The 22,733-nt window shown below is 40.9% G+C and overlaps 1 protein-coding gene across 9 annotated transcripts in view; it reads left to right on the top strand.

The window, feature by feature from the left end:
• The window catches only part of RAD51B (RAD51 paralog B), a 776,005-nt gene that overhangs the window by 12,960 nt on the left and 740,312 nt on the right, over positions 1–22,733 (top strand). For all 9 annotated transcript variants that reach the window (XM_023182488.1, XM_023182498.1, XM_023182515.1 and 6 more), the window contains one exon: positions 516–632. In XM_023182488.1, the coding sequence (XP_023038256.1) occupies positions 516–632 (117 nt within the window). The remainder of the gene's footprint in view (positions 1–515; positions 633–22,733) is intronic.

The raw sequence follows: 22,733 nt of genomic DNA, 5'->3' as shown, positions 1-22,733 counted from the left end.
CACCCACACTCCATCTTTTAGGCATTCTAAATGAACTGTATATTTTACAGTTTGTGTTAGTCCCTGTTTCCTCTCTTGCTTCTTGACCTTTCTTTGTACATTCTGCCCTCTTTGGCAGGAATAGTCACATTTCCCTTGCTTACCTAACAGCTCTTTCAGATTTTAGCACAGGCATCCAGCAATTCCATTAAGTTTCCAAAATCTATATCAGTTATACTTTCCCTATTACATTATCTCTTATTAATTGTGTTATAATTGCCTGGTTTCTAGTCCTAATTTCATAGTCTCTGGTTGACTTCATAAGACTGTGAGGGCAACGTCTCTCTCTGTTTTGTCATATCCCCATAATCTAGCACAGACCCTGGCACAGGGTAAATATTTGTTGAACAAATAAATAATAGAAGGGAAAAGGATGGATTAGGGTTAAAGTTGCTAAAATTTAGAAAATTAGAGTTGGTTTATGTTTTTGAATATATATAAAGGTTGAAAAAAAACTTAATCATTTTCTTGTTCAGGCTTATGGGATAAAAGCACAAAGGTCTGCTGATTTCTCACCAGCATTCTTATCTACTACCCTTTCTGCTTTGGACGAAGCCCTGCATGGTGGTGTGGCTTGTGGATCCCTCACAGAGGTAAAGGAAAAATTTTTCATACCTTCTTCCATTGACCTATAATCTTCAGAGCCAGGGAAAAAGTTTAGTTAAAAAACATAAATTATTTCTTGAACAGTAATCTGATTTAAATTATAAGTACTTCAAGGATATGGTTCTCCACACAGTGCTTAGTGTGGTTGCTCTGCAAACAGAGGGGTTAAAAACAAAATCCTTGCTGACTGATTAAAATCTACTTAGGTTGCTGTTTCATTGAATTAACTTAGAAAGTGATAAATATTGCTGGGTGTGTTTATATATGTGTTTTATATATATATAATACATACACATATGTTATATATACCTGCCTACATTTATTTATGTTACATGTACACACATATACACATATGTCACATACATGTAATATATACATGCATGTCATATATGTAATATGTATGCACATAAATAACATTATATATTATATATATATGATTATATCATGCCTGTAATCCCAGCACTTTGAACAACAAGGCAAGACCCTATCTTTACCAAAAAAAAAAAAAAAAAAACCATTTAGCCATATGTGGTGGTGCATGCTTATGGTCCAAGCTACTCAGGAGGCTGACCTTGAGCCAGGGAGTTCAAGGCTGGAGTGAGCCATGGTCACACCACTGCACCCCAGCCTGGGTGACAGAGCAAGACCCTGTCTCAGAAAAAAGAAGGTAGTAAATATTATGAAATAATATTATGAAACAATTAGGGGAATTAAAAAAGGATCACTTCTTATAAATTAGGAAGGACAATTTGAAATTTTATTAACATATGGAAAAATTATAGTATTAAACTAGAGTGAGCTATTTTTACTTTCTGTAATAGATAAAATGTCTTCTAGGAAGTGATAGGTTATTGGATTAGTTAATACTGTTGCAGAACAAATTATTCCAAAAACTAAGTGGCTTAAAACAATAAACATTGGTTATTTCTTAGTTTCTTTGTGAGTGGCTTAGCTGAGCAATGTTGATGAGCAATGTGGTCATCTGAAGGTTGGTCGGGACTGTAGGATCTGTTTCTGAGGGCGCCTATTTACATGACTGGAAAATGGGTGCTGGTGGTTGGCAGAAGGCCACAGTACCTCCCCAGGTAGGCTCTCCACAGGATTTTTGAGTCTTATGACATGATGGCTGACTTCCCCCAGGTGAGTGGTTTCGAAGAAGGCAAGATGGAAGTGGTGATATCTTTGGCAACCTAGCTTTGGAAGTTACACGCCCCTACTTCTGCCACTTTTCGTCATTAGAAGTGAGTCATTAAGTCAAACCTACATTTAGGGAAAGGGAAATTAGCCTCTTTTTTTTTTTTTTTTGAGGCAGAGTCTTTCTCTGTTGCCTAGGCTGGAGTGCAGTGGCACAATCTTGGCTCGTTGCAACCTCTGCCTCCCAGGTTCAAGTGAGTAGCTGGGATTGCAGGCACGCATCACCACACCTGGGTAATATTTGTATTTTTACTAGAGATGGGGTTTCACCATGTTGTCCAAGCTGGTCTCGAACTCGTGACCTCAGGTGATCCACCCACCTGGGCCTCCCAAAGTGCTGGGATTACAGGCGTGAGCCACTACACCTGGCCAACGTTTTAAAGGAAGAAGTGTCAGGAATTTGAGGACATTTTAAAACCACTGCAGTTATTTTCCTTGAAAACTGCTTACAATGTGGTGATTTGATAGACTATGTTTATCAATACACTCCTAAGGACTTCTTGCTTGAAAGTTCTAGGGGCATAAATACTTTCAGGAAACTTCTAAACAAGAGCAGATTCTTTTCTTACATTCTGACAGTCATAATTTAACTGTCAATTTTTTTTCCTTGGAGATAGGGACCCTGTTTTAGATACTATACTTTATTTTATTTCCTGTCTTCCAAGAGAGATTTAAAGATTTATATGAACTATGCCTAGCAGATGCCTATTAAATAGTTGGTAATAAATGAGTGAATTAGTTATTAATAAAAATGCACACACACACACACCGCCTCTGCTTTTGGAATATACTGCCACCAGATGGTGCCAGAATCGTACGATTTTACATAAACTTTTTGGGCTGAAGTTCCACTTGCTTAAATAAGGTTTATTACACTAGTGATCCACAGTCATAAACTTACTTATTTAAATAGCAAAAACATTGAACTTAAAGAAGATTAGCTGGGAAATTCTTTTCACTTTTTAAGTTTTGGAATAATTTTTAATACTTTTTCACTTAGCTTTTATTAATGATTTTAAAACATCCAAACAGAAGTTACAAGCCTTTTAGGTGTTTTGTTGTTATCTAATTGGCTGACTTGGAATAGGAATATAAATACTTTGACTCTTTAGTAGGGGCAAATTCTCTCCTTTCTGTTCTAGCTACAGGTAGCCTCTTCAATCTTTTTTGTTTTTTGTTTTTCAACTGAGTACAGAGAGTATATCAATTTATCTTCAAACAAAGAATTTTTTTTTTGCTTTTATTACAATTTTTAATTGATACAATAGTTGTATATATTTATGGGGTACAATGTGATATTTTGATATGTGTGTACAATGTATAATGATCAAGTCAGGGTAATTGGCATATCCATTGCTTCAAACATTTATCTTTTTTGTGTGTGTTGGGAACATCCAAAAGCCCCTCTTCTGGCTATTTGAAAACATACAATAAAGTGTAAATTATAGTTCCCCTAAAGTGCTATAGAAAACTAAGACTTATTCTTCCTATCTTGCTATAATTTTGTAACTGCTAACCAATCTTTGGCTGTCTCCCTCTAACCATCTCAGCCTCTAGTAACCACTATTCTACTCTCTACTTCTATGAGATCAAGAAGCTTTTTTAGCTTCTCCATGTGATTGAGACCATACAGTGTTTGTCTTTTTGTGTCTGACATTTTACTTAACTTAATGACCTTCAGTTCCATCCATGTTGTTGCAGATGACAGAATCTTATTCTTTTTTACGGCTGAATAGTACTCCATTGCATGTATGTACCACATATTCTTTATCCATTTGTCTATTGATGGACACTTAGGTTGATTCCATCTCTTGGGTACTGTGGATAGTGCTGCAATAAAAATTGGAGTGTAACTTGACATACTGATTTCATACTGTGTATCATACATGCACATGCACATACACACATGTGGAGGTAAGAGAGCAAGCAAAATGATAAAGCAAATTGGGCAAAATGTTAACAGTGGGTGGATGTGGGAAAAGAATACATATATATTCTGTATTCTGTTTTTATTTATTTTTAATTTATCTTTATTTTAAATTAAAAAAAAAAAATACATAGTCTAGCTGTGTCACCTAGGCTGGAGTGTAGTGGCACAGCCATAGCTTACTGCAGCTTCAAACTCCTTGAGTGAAGTGATCCTCCTTCCTCAACCTCTCAAGTAGCTAGGACTACAGGTGTGTACCACCATGCCTGGCTAATTTTTAAAATCTTTTGTAGAGATGAGAGCTTGCTGTGTTACCCAGACTGGTCTTGAACTCCTGACCTCAAGTGATCCCTTCTGCCTTGGCCTCCCAAAGTGTTGGGATCATAGGTGTGAGCTACTGCGCCTGGCCTTCTGTTTTTATTAGCACTATTTTCCTGTAAGTTTAAAATTATTTCTAGATAAAAAAAAAAAAAAAAAAAAAAAAAAAACTGTGATGTTTGCTGTAAGTAGATATTCTTGATCAGAAATAAGGAACTTTCCTTCATTTCCTAGCTAAAATACTAATTTGGTGTTATATTTTACAAAACCTTTTTTCCTGCATTGATTGAAATGATTATATTATTTTTCTTTGGTCTATTTTTCTTTGGTCAGAAACATTTAATAGATTTTTCTGACGTTAAACTACTATTGCATTTTTGGGACAAGTTCAACTTGGTCATGATATATTATCTTTTTTTATAAACTGTTGAATTCAGTTTGCTAATATTTAAGATTTTTCAATATTTAGGATAGATATTGAGCTGTAATTTTCCTTTTAGTAGTGTCTTTGTCTGAATTAGTATTTATCTTATACTAGTTTAGTGGAATGGATTATGGAATATCTCTTTTTTAATATTCTGCAATATTTTGCATATGATGGGAATTATTTGTTCCTTGAAGATTTGCTAGAACTTGTCTGAAAAATTATCTCATCTTGATCTTTTTCCTTCTTAGAAGATTTTTAAAAAAATTCAATTCCTTTAATGATTATAGGACTACTCTCATTTTTCTATTTCTTCTTGATTAGTTTCAGTGAATGAGATTTTTAGGATTTTTTTTTTTTTTTTTTTTTGATTTTGAGACGGGGTTTTTCTTTGTCTCCTGAGCTGGAGTGCAGTGGCCGGATCTCAGCTCACTGCAAGCTCCGCCTCCCGGGTTCACGCCATTCTCCTGCCTCAGCCTCCGGAGTAGCTGGGACTATAGGCGCCCGCCACCTCGCCCGGCTAGTTTTTTTGTATTTTTAGAGAGACGGGGTTTCACCGTGTTAGCCAGGATGGTCTCGATCTCCTGACCTCATGATCCACCCGTCTCGGCCTCCCAAAGTGCTGGGATTACAGGCTTGAGCCACCGCGCCCGGCCGATTTTTAGGAATTTGTCCATTTTCTTTATATTTTCAAATTTATTATAATAAAGTTATTTATTATAATCTTCCAGTTCTTAAATCTGGTTTTACATGTGGTTTTTGTCCCCCTTTCCATTTCTGATATTACTTACTTTGTTGTATTTCTCCCTCTCTTTTAAAAAAAAATCTTGTCAGAGGTTTGAGTATTTTTGTCATCATTTTAAAGAACTCTGCATTTTGTTGTTGTTCTTTGTTGGTCCTCTCTATTATTTGTTCGTCTTCTACCTCCTTTATTTCTGCCATTTTCTTACTATCTCCTTTTATTTAATTTTTTGGTGGTTTTTTTTTAATCTAACTTCTTAAATTACACATTTAATCTATTAATTTTCAGTTTTTCTTTTTACTCTGACCTTTTAAGACTGTGAATTTTTCTTGAAGCATTCTATTTTGATATATAGTATTTCCATTTTTATTCTGTTCTAAAAGTATTGAAACATTCCCATCACAATTGCTTCTTTGACGCATGAATCATTTGGAATTTTAAAATATCTAAATTATTTAATTTTAAAAATTTCTTTAAATTACATTATTAATGTAATTGCATTTTTGTCAGATAACTTTGCATGATATTGATTCTTTGAAGTTCCCTGAGACATCTTTTAAGGTTAAGTTTGTGATCAACTTTGATAAATGTTGCATGTGTGCTTGAAAAGAATGATTATTCTCTAATAATTGGGTGCCCTATTTTATTTTAGGTTCAGGTGGTATATGTACAGGTTTGTTATATTGGTATATTGCGTGATGCTGAGGTTTGGGGTACTATTTATACCGTCTCTCAGGTACTGAACATAGTCCCCCATAGGTAGTTTTTTTAGCCTTTTATCCCCTTCCTTCTTCCTCCTCCTAATAATCTCCAGTGTTGATTGTTCCCGTCTTTATGTCCATTTTTACCCATTGTTTAGCTCCCACTTATAAGTGAGAACATGCAGTCTTTGGTTTTCTGTTCTTGTGTTAATTCACTTAGGATAATGACCAAGAGCTGCATCCGTGTTGCTGCAAAGGACATGATTTTGTTCTTTTTATGGCTGTGTAGTATTCCATGGTATATATTTACCACGTTTTCTTTATCTACTCTACCATGGATGGACACTTAGGTTGATCCATGTCTTTGCTATTGTGAATAGTGTAGCAGTGAACATACAAGTGTGTATGTCTTTTTGGTAGAGTGATTTGTTTTCCTTTGTGTATATGTCCAGCAATGAGATTGCTGTGTCAAATGGTAGCTCTGTTTTAAGTTATTTGGGAAATCTCCAAACTCATTTGCACAGTGGTTGAACTAATTTATATTTCCACCTACAGTGTATAAGCATTCCCTTTTCTCTTTCTCTGCAGCCTGGCCAGCATCTCTTATTTTTTGACTTTTTTGTTTGTTTGTTTTTGAGACAGAGTCTCATTCTGTTGCCCAGGCTAGAGGGCAGTGGCACTTTCAGCTCACTGCAACCTCTGCCTCCCAGGTTCAAGCGATTCTCGTGCCTCGACCTCCTGAGTAGCTGAGATTACAGATGTGTGCCACCACGGCCAGCTAACTTTTTTATATTTTTTAGTAGAGATGGGGTTTCACCATGTTGGCCAGACTGGTCTCAAACTCCTGGCTTCAACTGATCTGTCCACCTCAGCCTCCCAAATTGCTGAGATTATAGGCATGAGCCACTGTGCCTGGCCATTTTGACTTTTTAATGATAACCATTCTGGCTGGTGTGAGATAGTATCTCATTGTGGTTTTTATTTGCATTTCTCTAATGTTTAGGGATGTTGAACATTTTTTCATATATTTGATGGCAACATGTATGTCTTCTTTTGAGAAGTGTCTGTTGATGTCCTTTGCCCACGTTTAATGGAGTCGTTTTTTGCTTGTTGATTTAAGTTCCTTATAGAATCTGGATATTAGAACTTTGTCACATGCCTAGTTTGTGAATATTTTCTCCTATTCTGTAGGGTGTCTGTTTACTCTGTTGATAGTTTCTTTTTCTGTGCAGAAGCTCTTTAGTTAGATCCCACTTGTCAATTTTTATTTTTGTTACAATTGTTTTTGAGGTCTTAGCCATTAATTCTTTGCCAAGGCTGATGTCCAGAATAGATTTTCCATGGTTTTCTTCTAGGATTTTTATGGGTTGGGTCTCACATTTAAATTGCTGACCCATCTTTGAGTTAATTTTTGTGTATGGTAAAAGGTAGGGGTCCAGTTTAATTCTTCTGCATATGGCTAGCAGGTAATCCCAGGAGCATTTATTGAATAGGGAGTCCTTTCCCCATTTTTTATTTTTGTTAACTTTGTCAAAGATCAGAGGTTGTAAGTGTGTGGTTTCATTTCTGGGTTCTCTATTCTGTTCCATTGATCAATGTGTCTGTTTTTGTACCGGTACCATGCCGTTTTGGTTACTATAGTTTAAAGTCATGTAGTGTGATGCCTCTGGCTTTGTTCTTTTTGCTTAGGATTGCTTTGGCTTTTCAGACTCTAACTTCCCATGTGAATGTTAGAATAGTTTTTTCTAATTCTGTGAAAAATGACATTGGTAATTTGAACCTGTACATTGCTTTGGGAAATACGCCATTTTAACGGTGCTGACTCTTTACATCCATGAGTATGGAATGTTTGTTCATTTGTTTGTATCATCTATGATTTCTTGCAGCAGTGTTTTATAGTTCTTCTTCCAGAGATTGTTCACCTCCTTGATTAGATGTATTCCTAGATATTTTATTTTTTGTGTGTGTAGCTATTGTAAATGGGATTGTATTCTTGACTTGGCTCTCAGCTGGAGTGTTATTGGTGTATAGAAAAGCTACTGATTTTTGTGCATTGGATTTCGTAGCCTGAAACTTTACTAAAGTCATTTATCAGTTCTGGGAGCCTTTTGGAGCAGTCTTTAGGGTTTTCTAGTATAAAATCACATTGTCAGTGAAGAAAGATGATTTTACTTTTTTTCTGTTTTGATGCCTTTTATTTCTTGTTTTTTTTCCTTTTTGAGATGGACTCTCACTCTGTCGCCTAGGCTGGAGTGCAGTGGCACGATCTTGGTTCACTGCAACCTTAACCTCCTGGGTTCAAGTGATTCTCTTGCCTCAGCCTCTCAAGTAGCTGGGACTTAGGTGTGCACCACCACTCCCAGCTAATTTTTAATATTTTTAGTAGAGATGAGGTTTCACCATATTGGCCAATCTGGTCTTGAACTCCTGACCTCAAGTGATCTACCCGTCTAGGCCTCCCAAAATTCTGGGATTACAGGCATGTGCCACCGTGACCAGCATTATTTCTTTCTCTTGCCTGATTGCTCTGGCTAGGACTTCCTGTACTATGTTGAATAGGAGTGGCAAGACTGGACATCCTTGTCTTGTTCTAGTTCTCCCAAATTTTGCCTGTTTAGAATGATGTTGGCTTGGGTTTGTCATAAATGGGTCTTAGTATTTTGAGGTATGTTCATTTTGATGCCTAGTCTGTTGAGGGTTTTTACCATGAAGGGGTGTTGGATTATGCTGACAGCTTTTTCTGTGTCTATGGAGATGATCATATGGTTTTTGCTTTAAATCTGTTTATGTTGTGAATAACATTTATTGATTTGCATATGTTGAACTAGCCCTGCATCCCAGGAATAAAGCTTACTTAATCATGATATATTAACTTTTTGATGTGTTGCTGGATTCAGTGTGCTCATACTTTCTTGCAGATGTTTTGCATCCATATTCATCAGGGATATTGACCTGATGCTTTCTTTTACATTGTGTCTCTGCCAGATTTTGGTGTCAGGCTGATACTGGTCTTATAGAATGAGTTATGGAGGAGTCCCTCTTCCTCAGTTTCTTGGAACATTGTCAGTAGGAATGGTATAAGCGCTTGTTTATACATCTGGTAGAATTAGGCTGTGAACATGTCTGGTCCTGGGATTTTTCTGCTTGGTAGGCTTTTTATTACTCATTCAATTTCAGACCTCATTATTGATGTTTTCATTAGTTTAATTTCTTTCTGGTTCAATCTTGGGAGGTTGCATGTTTCTTGGAATTTATGCATTTCTTCTAGGTTTTCTAGTTTGTGTACATAAAGATGTTTGTAGTAGTTCTCTCAGGGTTTTTTGTATTTCTGTGTGGTTGATGGAATGTCACCTTTGTCATTTCTGATTGTTTGTTTGGATCTTTTTTTTTTCTTTTTTTTTTGAGACAGAGTCTCGCTCTGTCGCCCAGGCTGGAGTGCAGTGGCCAGATCTCGGCTCACTGCAAGCTCTGCCTCCCGGGTTTACGCCATTCTCCTGCCTCAGCCTGCCGAGTAGCTGGGACTACGGGCGCCCGCCACCTCGCCACCTCGCCCGGCTAGTTTTTTGTATTTTTTAGTAGAGATGGGGTTTCACTGTTTTAGCCAGGATGGTCTCGATCTCCTGACCTCGTGATCCGCCCGTCTCGGCCTTCCAAAGTGCTGGGATTACAGGCTTGAGCCACTGCGCCCGGCCGGATCTTTTGTTTTCTTATTAGTCTAGCTAGCAGTTTATCTTATATATTCTTTCAAAGAACAAACTCCTTGATTCTTTGATCTAATTATTATATTATTATTATTTTTGCATCTCAATTTTGTTTAGTTCAGCTTTGATTTTGGTTATTTCTTACCTTCTGCTAACTTTGGGGTTGGTTTGCTCTTGCTTCTCTGTTTCCTCTAGGTGAGATGTTAGGTTATTCACTTGAGAACTTTTGAACTTTCTGATATGGGCATTTAACACTATAAACTTACCTCTTAACACTGCTGTACCTGTGTCCCAGAGATTCTGGTATGTTGTACCTTTATTCTCATTAGTTTCAAAGAATTTCTTGATTTCTGCCTTAATTCCTTTGTTTACCCAAAGGTCATTCCAGAGCAGGTTGTTTATTTTTCCATGTAATTGTATGGTTTTTAAGTGATTTTCTTAGTATTGATTTCTGTTTGTATTGTGCTGTGGTCCAAGAGTGTGACTGGTATGATTGCAGTTTTTTTTTTTAATTTGTGGACAATTGTTTTATGGTTGATTGTGTGGTCAGTGTTACAGCATATGCCCTGTACAAATGAAAAGAATATATATTCTGTTGTTTTTCGGTGGAGAGTTCTGTAGATGTGTATTAGGTTCATTTGGTCAAGTGTTGAGTTCAGGTCTTGAATTTCTTTATCGGTTTTCTGTCTTAATGGTCTGTCTTATAATGTCAGTGGGGTGTTGAAGTCTCACACTATTATTATGCAGTCTCTTCATAAGTCTCTAAGAACTTGCTTTATGAACCTGGGTGCTCCTATGTTTGCTACATATATAGGATAATTAGGTCTTTTTGTTGAATTGAATGCTTTACTATTATATAGTGCCCTTCTTTGTCTTTTTTTTATCTTTACTGGTTTAAAGTTGGCTTTGTCTGTTATAATAGCAACCCCTACTTTTTCTATTTTCTGTTTGCTTGGTAGATTTTTCTGCATCCCTTTATTTTGAGCTTATGGATGTCATTGCATGTGAGATGGGTCTCTTGAAGATAGCACACCATTGAGTCTTGCCACTTTGTCCAACTTGCCACTCTGTGCCTTTTAATTGGGGCATTTAGCTCGTTTACATTCAACATTGATATTGACGTGTGGATTTGATATTATCATTGTGTTGTTAGCTGGTTATTATGCATACTTGTTTGTGTTGTTGTTTTATAGTGGCAGTGGTCTATGTACTTAAGTGTGTTTTTGTGGTGGCTGGTGATGGTCTTTCTTTTTTATATTTAACACTCCCTTCAGGACCTCTCATAAGGCAGGTCTAATGGTAACAAATTCCCTTAGCATTTGTTTATCTGAAAAGGATCTTATTTCTCCTTTGCTTAGTTTGGCTGCATATGAAATTCTTGGTTGGGGCTGGGTGTGGTGGCTCACGCCTGTAATCCTAGCACTTTGGGAGGCTGAGGCAGGTGGATTGTTTGAGCCCGGGAGTTTGAGACCAGCCTAGGCAACATGGTGAAACCCCGTCTCTACAAAAATGCAAAAATTAGCCGGGCATGGTGGCATGTGCCTGTAGTCCCAGCTACTCAGGAGGCTGAGGTGGGAGGACTGCTTGGGTCCAGGAGGTCATTCCTGCAGTGACCTGTGATCATGCCACTGCACTCCAGCCTGGGTGACAGAGTGAAACCCTGTCTCACACACACACACACACACACACACACAATTCATGATTGGAATTTCTTTTCCTTAAGAATGTTGAATATAGTCCTCCAATCTCTTCCGGCTTGTAGAGTTTCTATTGAAAGGTTCACTGTGAGCCTGATGGAATTCCCTTTGTAGGTGACTTGCCCCTTCTCTTTAGCTGCCTTTGACATTTTTTTCCTTCATTTTGACTTTGATGAATCTGATGACTGTGTCTTGGGGATGATCATCTTGGGTAGTATCTCACAGAGGTTCTCTGCATTTCTTGAATTTGAATTCAGGCCCCCAGCTTTGTTCTCTGGGCCTTTCAGGTTAGGAACCTTCTGTGTTAGAGGGGCCCAGGTGTTCTTGGATCTCTGGCCACAACACTGATAGGTGGTGCCAGCCAAAATGCATTGCTGGGGTGGTGGCAGTGGGATCTGTGCTTGTTCACATGTGCCAAAAGCAGCTGCATTATGGTGGGATGCATGCTCCTTGGCTTGGACGGGGTGCTGGTGGTACAGGGCTGCCAGCCTTTGTGTGCACATTCACACTGGTGGCTGTGTTGGCGCGGGGGGTAGTGCGGTGCTGGCAGGTACAGGGCTGCCAGTCTCCATGTGTGTGTTCGTGCTGGTGGCAGTGTGGGGTGGTGTGTGGGTCACTGTCCTCCGTAGGTGCGTTTGCACTGGCAATGGCCACACAGTGATGGGGTTACACTCATGTTGCAGCTGTGGCACAGTGGGATGCATGTGCACATGGGTGCCGGCGGTGGAGGGGAGGTGAGGTCTACCCACACGTGCGCCAGCAAAACGGTAGGGTGGGGGGTGGGGTCGGGCATGTGTGTGTTCCTGCTGGCAAAGCAGCACAGAGGTGGCTGCAGTCAGTGGATGGTGTGGGTGGTCTGGTGTGCCTCAGCGGAGGCTGCTCTGCTGGAGCTCTTGACAGTCAGGCACTATCTGCCAGTGAAGGACCTATGATGTGGGCCCCCTGGAGGCACCTCGGTTGGACATCTGAGGGTACACTGCAAGTGTGCTCTACCAGGTTGGGACCCTGGGAGAGGCCAGCAGACAAGGGGTGCTTCGATTGGACTGGCTCCATTTCATATGCAAGACCACCACGATCTGTTCAGATTTGACAATTCCTCTAAGGCTAAAGTCTCCTAGGAGAGCATGGTGAGCCTTGAGTGATGGACAACCCTGGTTTGCTCCACTGCAGACATTACTGCACCAAACCCTCTGGGTTCTGCACTAAAGTCCTACCCCTACCACCTCTCTAAGCACCTCTCCCAGCCAGCTTAAGTGTCCACGCCCTGGAGTGGTTATGGGGTCTCCTGCTGCTAGGATTTCAGAGGTCTGTGGTGAGAGGGGTTTGTTTTTCATCTCTTTAACTCACCCCTTCCTCAGGAGTCCTTGGGGGCCAGAAGTAAGTCTTGGTGTCCTCCATATGCACGTTTGCACTGGCAGTGGCTATGCAGTGGTGGGGTTACACTCACGCCACAGCTGCGGCAGAGTGGGATAGCCCAGTGCAGGGTTTGCAGCTTCTTCTTTCTTCAGCCCAGCATCTGTATCCTCCCTCTGTCAATTCTCATTGCCTTCCCTCCAAAGATCTCGGAATGCGCCAGTCTTCCCAAAGTCCTTGTCACTTGGTGGCATGTGTTCCTCCTGGCTGCATCTAGTTGGCCATCTTGCCCCAGAGTCTTTTCTCTAATTTTAGGCATTTATTTTCTTCTGGTAGTTTTGGGGTTGGTTTATTCTTTTTTTTTTTTTTTTAATTCCATTAGGTGCAAAGTTAAAATGTTAATTTGAAGTCTTTCTAACTTCATGATGGAGAAATTTAGTGTTATAAACTTTCCTCTTAATACTGCTTTAGCTGCCTCCCAGAGATTTTGGGAAGTTGTGTTCCTATTTTCATTCATATCAAAGAATATTTTTTGATTTCTGCCTTAATTTAATGTTCACCTGGGAGTTATTCAGGAGCAAGTTGTGTCCTTTCCATATCTGTGCAGTTTTGAGAGATCTTCATGATATTCGTTTTTATTTTTTTGGCACTGTGGTCTGATAGTGTGCTTGGTATGATTTCAATTTTTTAAAAAAATTATTGACACTTATTTTATGACCAAACATGTGGTTGCTCTTAGAATATGTTCCTTGTATAGATGAGAAGAATGTATATTCTGTGGTTGGTGTGTGGGTCATTCTATAGATACCTGTTAGGTTTAATTGGTCAAGTGTCAAGTTTAAGTCCAGAGTTTCTCTGTTATTTTTCTGCCTTGATGATCTTTCTGTCACTGTCAGTGGAGTGTTGAAGCCCCCGCCCCCACAGTTTTTGTGTGGCTAAGTCTTTTTATCAGTCAAGAAGAACTTGTTTTATGAATCTGGGTGCTCCAATCTCGGATGGGTATATATTTAGGATAGTTAAGTCTTCCTGTTGGATTGTATACTTTTTGTTGTTGTTGTTAAGATGGAGTCTCACTCTGTCGCCAGGCTAGAGTGCAGTGGCATGATCTCTGCTCACTCCAACCTCCGACTCCCTGGTTCAAGTGATTCTCTTGCCTCAGCCTCCCGAGTAGCTGAGATTACAGGCACGTGCCACCACATCCAGCTAATTTTTGTCTTTTTAGTAGAGATGGGGTTTCACAGTGTTGGCTAGGATGGTCTCAATCTCCTGACTTCATGATCTGCCTGCTTCGGCCTCCCAAAGTGCTGGGATTATAGGCATGAGCCACTGTGCCTGGCTGGATTGTACCCTTTATCATTATGTAATACCCTTCTGTGTCTTTCTTAGTTATGATTTAAAGTCTGTTTTATCTGGTATAAGAATAGTGACTTCTACTTGTTATCCATTTGCCTGCTAGCTCTTTCTTACCCCTTTTTACTTTGAGCCTTACTTACTTACATGTCAGATGGGTCTCTTGAAGACAACAGGTGGTTGAGTCTTGTCTTTTTTTTCAAGCTTACCATTTTGTGTCTTTTAAGTGGGGTGTTTAGCCCATTTACATTGAAGTTTAGTAATGATATATGAGACTTTGATCCTGTCATTGTGTTGTTGGCTGGTTATTATGTAGACTTGATTGCATAGTTACTTTATAGTGCCTGTGGGCTATGTACGTAAGTGTGTTTTTGTGGTAGCTGGTGGTGTTCTTACCATTCCATTTTTCGCACTTCCTTAAGGACCTTTTCTTAAAAGGTTGTTCTAGTTGGCCGGGCGCGGTGGCTCAAGCCTGTAATCCCAGCACTTTGAGGCCGAGACGGGCGGATCACTAGGTCAGGAGATCGAGACCATCCTGGCTAACATGGTGAAACCCCATCTCTACTAAAAAATACAAAAAAAAATAAAAAATAAAAATAAATAAAAAATACAAAAAACTAGCCGGGTGAGGTGGCGGGTGCCTATAGTCCCAGCTGCTTGGGAGGCTGAGCCAGGAGAATGGCATGAACCCGGGAGGCGGAGCTTGCAGTGAGCTGAGATCCGGCCACTGCACTCCAGCCTGGGCGACAGAGCGAGACTCCGTCTCAAAAAAAAAAAAAAAAAAAAAAGGTTGTTCTAGTTGAAACAAATTCCCTCAGTGTTTTCTTGTCTGAGAAGGGATTTATTTATTTTTCACTTATGAAGCTTAGTTTGTAGGAAATGAAATTCTCTGTTGGTATTTCTTTTCTTTAAAGACACTGAAAATAGGTCCCCACTCTCTTCTGACTTGCAAGGTTTCTGCTGAGATGTCTGGTGCAAGCCTGATGGGGTTCCTTCTGCCCATGCATTACCATTTTCTCTTGCTGCCTTTAAGACTTTTTTCTTTTGCATTGACCTTGGTGAATGTCTGTGTACCTTTGGGATGGTCGTTATGTTGTCTGCATTTCTGTACCTGGATATCTATATCTCTAGCAAGATTAGGGAAATTTTCTTAAATTATTCCGTCAAGTATGTTTTCCAGGTTGTCAACTTTTTCTCCTTCTCTCTCAGGAATGCCAGTAATTCATAGGTTTGGTTGCTGCTTTATGTAATCCCACACTTATCAAAGACCTTGTTCATTTTATAAAATAAAGTTCTTTATTCTTTTTTTGTTTGAGATGGAGTTTTGCTCTTGTTGCCCTGGCTGGAGTGCAATGGCACAAACTCAGCTCACTGCAACCTTCATGTCCTGGGTAAAAGTGATTCTCCTGCCTCAGCCTCCCGAGTAACTGGGATTACAGGCATGCACCATCACACCCAGCTAATTTTGTACCTTTTTAGTAGAGGTGGGTTTTCACCATGTTGGTCAGGCTGATCTCAAACTCCTGACCTCAGGTGATCTGCCCACCTCAGCCTCCCAAAGTACTGGGATTACAGGCGTGAGCCACTGTGCCTGGCCTAAAATTCTTTTTCTTTACTTTTGTCTGTATGGGTTAGTTTGAAATATTCTGCTTGGTCTAGTCTATTGATAAATCTTTCAATAGCCTGACAATTATAAAGTGAAGTTTTTAGTTCCAGAAGCTCCAATTGGTTCCTTTTTAAGATGTTTATCTCTTTTTTCATTTCCTGGATTGTTTTAATAGTTTCTTTGTGTTGATTTTCAGTCTTTTCTTTTATATCTTTGAGTTTCTTTCAATCCATGCTTTGAATTATTTATCTGACATTTCTGAGTTGCCATTTTGGTTGGGGACCATTCCTAGAGAGCTACTGTGATTCTTCAGTGGTGTTACACAAATTGGATTTTTCTGGTGTCAAAATTCTTATGTTGCTTCCTTCTCGTTTGTAGGTGTTGGCACTTGTAAATTTTTGTTTTTTGAGATAGGTTCTCACTCTTTCACAATCACACTCTTTCACTTCACAGGCTGAAGTGCACGAACCATGTCCCACTGCAGCCTCGACCTCCCAGGCTGAAGCAATCCTCCTGCCTCAGCCTTCCAAGTAGCTGGGACTAGGCGTGTGCCATCATGCCTGGCTAATTTTTTAATTCTTTGTAGAGACAGTGTCCCACCATGGTCTTGAACTCCTGGGCTCAAGTAATCCTTCTGCTTTGGCCTCCAGGGTTGGAGTGCTGGGATGGATTATAGACATGAACCACTGTGCCTGGCTGGCACTTCAAATTTTTGGAGATATTTTCATGCAGGTAGGGTTTTCTTTCCCTTTCTTTTCTTGTATTAATATTGTTGTTTTCCCCTTTCCTTTCCCCACTCACTAAAGGGTGTGACTTAAGAGTATGTCAAGTAGGGTCTTTTGTCTTTGTTTCCATGGCCTTATGTTCTGTCAGCAGGTTGTATATTGGACTGTGGAGTTCACCCTATGGACCGGTAGATGATGCTTATGGGTGAGAGTCAGGGGTGGTGGAAGCAGACAGTTATGTACTTGATATTTGTTTACTGTGAAGAGTTCTCTGTTGTTTCAGCTGTTAGGCTAGACTGTGGAGTGCTTCATACCATGTACTTCCCATTTTATGGGAGTGCTGGGGACATAGCTGGGTGGACTGGATCTCCTGGCTTGTCCACAAATACCCCTATGTCACGTGTAGTCCCCAACCCTGATGAGGGTGGCAAGGAAAAGCTCCTAGTGAATTGTGCCACAGTCTCTGCGGGAGTTTAGGGTGCTACATGAGCCCCTTCTAGATAGGCTGGAATGTAGATTGTTGCCCAGTCACACCCTTGTTCTAGAGCTCTTGACTCCTGAATCAGACACACACTGCATCCTATCTCCAGACCACCATATGGTTGATAGCCTTAGGAAATGTCTAATTTTTGACTCTCCAGGGGAGTGGTTTTTGGGGCAGAACTTCATCACTTAGCTTAGTATAGGTAGCTGTGTGGTCCTCTGCTCTCCAATGTTATGATTCTTCTTCATTTAAGAGCGGGGTTGGGGGACTCCATCTTTGGGCTTCTGCAGCAGTGTGTTGGTTGTGGTGGTGTTGGCTGGTTGTGTCTGTCCATCCAACCTCAGGCAATGGTAGATGTGGTAAAGCACTTGCAAAATTGGAATAGGGTAGGGAGATCTGTAACTCCCTAGCCCCTAGATGGCCAGCTGGACCTCCTGTATGAATCTTGATGGGGTTGGATTGTTGGGGAGCCTCAGGTCCTGACTGTGATGGAAAGGGGTGAGGGCTGATACCTGGGTGAGGGGCTGAACTCTCAGGCAGGGCACTTAGGTGGTGGGAGCCCCAGGGAAGATCACAGGTCTGTGGGGGTAAGGTTTTTGATAGGGCTCTGGGCCATGACTGAAATGCTCATGTGGGGGTGGGGTAGGTGCAGTGGATGCCAGAAGGCAGCAGCCCTGGTTTGGGAGGGGGCAGTGGAGGAAGGGGGTCATGTGGAAAGCAGTCTGGCCACCTCTCTGAAGGGTAGCTGCTGGCACTGGAGTTTCTCTCCCTAGCCTGGAGGCAGCAGGGGTGCCCACGGCAGAGGACCTGTTCCGTTGCCTTTGGGAGTGATGGTGGTGGCCGGTGCACCTGGGAAGAGGGAATGGGGAGCAGGTTGGGTACTTCTCTCTGCTGATGGAGGTGCTCGAAAGCAATCAAGCTCTTTGTTCCCTCCTTAGCCTAGAAGTAGCAAGGGTGGGTACTGCAGCAGCTGCAGTGGCAGAGGGCCTGTCAGTTGCCTTTGGAAGCTCCACCCAGAGAAGCAGAGCCACTACTCACATGTAGGGGTAGGGGTGGCTGTGCTGGGGGCCCAAGTCAGGAGGCCCTGCCCTGTGAGGAGCAGCACGGGGCTGGGCCTCTGAGAGAAAAGAGTCTGGCCACCTTTCCTGAAGGCAGCTGCATCCTCCTGGAGGTCTACTTGCTCTCAGGCTCTTCACTCCCTCCCCAGCCTGAGGGCAGCAGGAGCAAGGACCTGGGAGAGGCAGTTGCAGTGAGCCTGTCAGTTACTGCTGGGAGCTCTGACCCAGTGAAATACAGAGCCAGAGCCATGACCGACTGACCGGAGTGCTCAGGTGGTGGTGGAGCGGGTATGCTGGGGGCCCAGGCCAGTGGCCTTGCCTGGCAAGGAATAGCAGAGGCAGGGCCTGCAGTCTGACTACTCCTAAGCTCTGTGGATGTGGCTTCTGTCCTAGAGTTATGTGAAAGAGCTTGGCCTCCCTTGGTGGGGCTATGACAGCTGGCACCAGGGAACTGAGGGATCCAAGGTCAGTGGGGATCCCCGACTCCATGTGGGGTTGAGCTTCCAAGATGGCTTCCTTACATGGCTTACATGGCTGAGAAGTTTGTCCTGGCTGTAGACAGTTCTTTGCAGTGTGAACCTCTCCACAGGACTGCTTGAGTGTCTTCATAACACAACAGCTGACTTTCTGTGGAGTACGTGATCCAAGAGTACAGGGTAGAAATGACAATTTCTTTTAAGACAAAGCCTTGGAAGTTACATACCATCATTTCTGCTGTATTCTGTTAGTCACAGACAAACCTGATACAGTGTGGGAGGAGACTACAGAAAGGCATGAATAATAAAGGTGAGTACCATTGAGTCTTAGAGGTTGCCTACCACTAATATATGCATGTGTGTATACATGTATATGTATGCATGTGTGTATGTGTATGAGATTAAAAAAAAATTTATGACCATTCTATTCTCAGAAATGTTGTAGTAGGCAGAGTTTCTTAAATGGCCTCTCAAAGATGTTCTGCCCTAATCCCTGGAACCTTTGAATGTGATGAGATATCACTCCCATGATTATTATATGTTATATGGCATAGTTGACTTTAAGATGGGGAGATTATTTGGATCTAATCGTATGAGCCCTTAGAAGTAGTGAGCTTTCTCTGGCTGTTAAAAAGGGGAAGGAAGAAAAGTTTAAAACCTGAGAAGGAATCAGGATGCCATTGCTGCCTTGAAAATGGAGTGGCCATGATTGAAGGAATGTAGGCAGCCTCTAGAAGCAGTGAATGGCCCTGAGATGAGAGCAAGAAAGGGACCTCAGACCTAGAACTGCAGAGAAATAGATGTGGCAACAGCCTGAATGAACTTGGAAGTTGATACTTACTCTCAACCTCCAGATAAGAGGCCAGCTCAGCTGAGATCTTGATTTCAACCTTGTAAGACCTTGAGCAGAGAACGTAGCCAACCCTGTCTGGACTTCTGACCTATAGAACTGTAACATAATAAATGGATGCTGTTTAAGCTGCCAAGTTTGTGGTAATTTGTTATGAAGCAGTAGGGAACTAATAAAATACAGGTGTCAATGAAGGTGCCTAATTAACTGCATTGCACAATCTTTGTTTCTGGTTAAAAGGTCAAGCCGAGTGTCGTAGATAGATGTCAGATAGATCTGGTGGGTGGGTGAGGTAAGGCAACTGATCGAGTGAAATTACAGTGGATCTGGAGATTGAGAGAGTAAGAATCAATCTGGAAATATTTTGCTGTCATTTTTATAGTTGCTCTTTCCTGACTTTAACTTCAAAATTTCCTAGGTATTTATCATCAGTTTTGACTTACGTGAATGTCACTGAACCTAGGTATACTTGCATATTCAGTTACAACACCAAGATGAAAAGTGGAAGTAGAGAAGTACTATTCATTCCTAAAGCAGAAGCAGCAGAGGAGAAATCAGAGACACCAACTCTGCTGAACTGCTGAAGGAAGTGAACTACAGGGCATTGTTCCATTCCCTGAGAAGAGCAAACTCCTTAAAGTTTGTATTATGTGGAGATCAAATCAGTTTGGTAGCCTTCTCATATGAGATAATATAGATCGGTGTTCCTCATTCATTTTTTCATTATTGTCTCCTAAGAAGCCTTTTTAACAATTTTTTCTTAACCACACCCTCCAGTGAAATTTTTCTACCACACATATACTGTGTATCTGTTTTTGTACTGTATAAATATCTGTGCTTTATACATAAAGAGTAAAATCTTCCCCTTCCTCCAAAACCAACTTTTACCCTTGGGGTTAATATCACCCATGCTAAGAATGCATGAGATAGGTGCTATTGTGAACAGGTAAAATTGAAGTTGTATTTAAAGATATAGGTGAGGCGCGGTGCCTCACGCCTGTAATCCCGGTACTTTGGGAGGCCGAGATGGGCAGATCACTTGAGGCCTGGAGTTCGAGACCAGCCTGCCCAACATGGTAAAACCCCACCTTTACCAAAAATACAAAAATTAGCTGGGTGTGGTAGCATGCACCTGTTGTCCCAGCTACTTGGAAGGCTGAGGCAGGAGAATCGCTTGAACCCAGGAGGCAGAAGTTGCAGTGAGCTGAAATTGCGCCACTGCACTCCAATCTGGGCAACAGAGTAAGGCTCCGTCTCAAAAAAATAAAATAAATAAATAAATAAATAAATAAATAAATAAATAAAAATTCGAAGATATCATCAAAAAAGGTATTTTCAGCCAGGTGTGGTGGCTCATGCCTATGATCCCAGCACTTTGGGAGGCTGAAGCAGGAGGATCGCTTGAGACCAGGAGTTTGAGACCAGCCTGAGTAACATAGCAAGACCCTAGCTCTACAAAAAGTAAAAAAAAAAAAAAAAAATTAGTTAGGTGTGGTGGTGCATGCCTGTAGTCCCAGCTACTTGGGAGACTGAAGCAGGAGGATCACTTGAGTTCAAACCTGCAGTGGACTATGATTGCACCACTGTACTTCAGCCTAGGGTGAGATCCTGTATCTTAAATAAATGTTATTTTCATACTGTAATATAATCTAGAATACAGGACCAGAGAACTCAGTTCAACACAGAGAGATGTAATATCTGCATAGTTCAACTCATGTGTACCTCTAGGATAGTAAAACAGAAGCACTGCTAAATCTGTGCAATGCTAAGAATGATTATATCTGGATCCTTGTTGTAAGTAATGAGAAGTGACATAGCACATTTCTGCATTATTTGTATTTCTGGAGTCATTTCTATACTTTGTTCATGACTTTGGGAGGTGAGGTATCTGCTTTTAGTGGAGCAGTTTGGTTTTGGAAGTGACTCCCCTACTATTCCCAAATGTTAGAGATAGAGACAGGATGACAGAGTTCTATTTTAGCATCTTAGTTTTTTCTTTTTTTTTTTGAGACAGAGTCTCGCTTTGTCACCCAGGCAGTGGCACAATCTTGGCTCACTGCAAGCTCTGCCTCCCGGGTTCACGCCATTCTCCTGCCTCAGCCTCCTGAGTAGCTGGGACTACAGGCGCCTGCCACCACACTCAGCACATTTTTTGTATTTTTAGTAGAAAGAGGATTTCACCATGTTAGCCAGGATGGTCTCGATATCCTGACCTTGTGATCTGCCTGCCTCGGCCTCCCAAAGTGCTGGGATTACAGGCGTGAGCCTGCGCACCTGGCCAGCATCTTAGTTTTTTTCTTGGAACAATTTGTATTAAAGCTATTTTTATAATTGGCAGGATTAGCTGTGTCCTACATGATCACAGGAAATAATAAGGCAGGGATTGTAAACTCTAATGCCTATAAGCATGAGCCATGTAATAGAAGTACATGAAACAGTTAAGTGTAAGACATAGATACTTTATTAGTTGATTTCGGCTGCTGACAACAGCAGCAAACATTTATTTTTTTGCTCATGGGTCTCCAAGTCTGCAAAGGTGGATCCTGTCTTCTTCAGGCTGCAGTCAGGTTCAGATGTGCCCCACAAGTTGTAACAGCAGCAAGAAAACCAGAGAGAGATTTCAAATGGATGTTCTTTGAGTACAGTCTGCTGACATTCGTTTATCCTGCCCTATGTTTTGAAAGGAGGATAACCAGGCCTCTGTTCTAATACAGGCGTTTAGCATATGTGGTTGATTGGACCATTGTTCCCAATTCTTCACTTACTCTGTAATTTAGAAATAAACATTCTGCTTTGTAATGGTTTACTGGGGTCTTTTATGTTGCACATGTTCAGTAACTGTTGTTAAATGAATGATTATATCCCTTAATACTGTTTGATTTTTGTTAATGGTGGAACCTGAGGTACTTGTCATTTCCATTCCCTTCTGCTTATTCTGCTCTTCTCCCATCCCTACTCTTCTTCCCCGCCTTCCCATTTACTTCCAAAACAGCAGTGATCAATATGAAAAAGGAGGGAGTGGTAGAGAGAATCCAAGACATAAACTCTTCCACATGTTGGTGTAAAGTAATTTAAGATCAAGGTTTCTTTCACAAGGCAAAATGCAACCTGGCATTTCTGAGATTCTTTCTTTTTTTTTTCTTTTTGTGGTTTTGGCTTTAGGATTTAGAATGTTAGTTATTTTAAAAATGAGTTATGTAGGTCTGAAGACCTACTCATATTTCTACATAATTGTTGAGCAAATGGAGACAAGTAGTTAGATGCTGGAGGTCATTAAAAACATGCTCACTGGTTTCAGATCAGAGCCAGGCATCCTTAAATTGTCTTCTGCCAGGTATTGGCTTGGCAGATTACCCTGTCCAGTTGCCCTCATCTTGAATGTGAGGAGAGTTAACTTGATAAGATTTTAGGTCCTAACTGGTCCAGATTTTACATTCCTCTCAGCCATGTAAATTTTAAGATGAGGAGGCTTCATTTTTACT

Source organism: Piliocolobus tephrosceles, chromosome 6, assembly GCF_002776525.5.
Source record: "Piliocolobus tephrosceles isolate RC106 chromosome 6, ASM277652v3, whole genome shotgun sequence".
Lineage (NCBI taxonomy): Eukaryota > Metazoa > Chordata > Mammalia > Primates > Cercopithecidae > Piliocolobus > Piliocolobus tephrosceles.
This window is presented reverse-complemented; position numbering and strand designations above follow the sequence as displayed.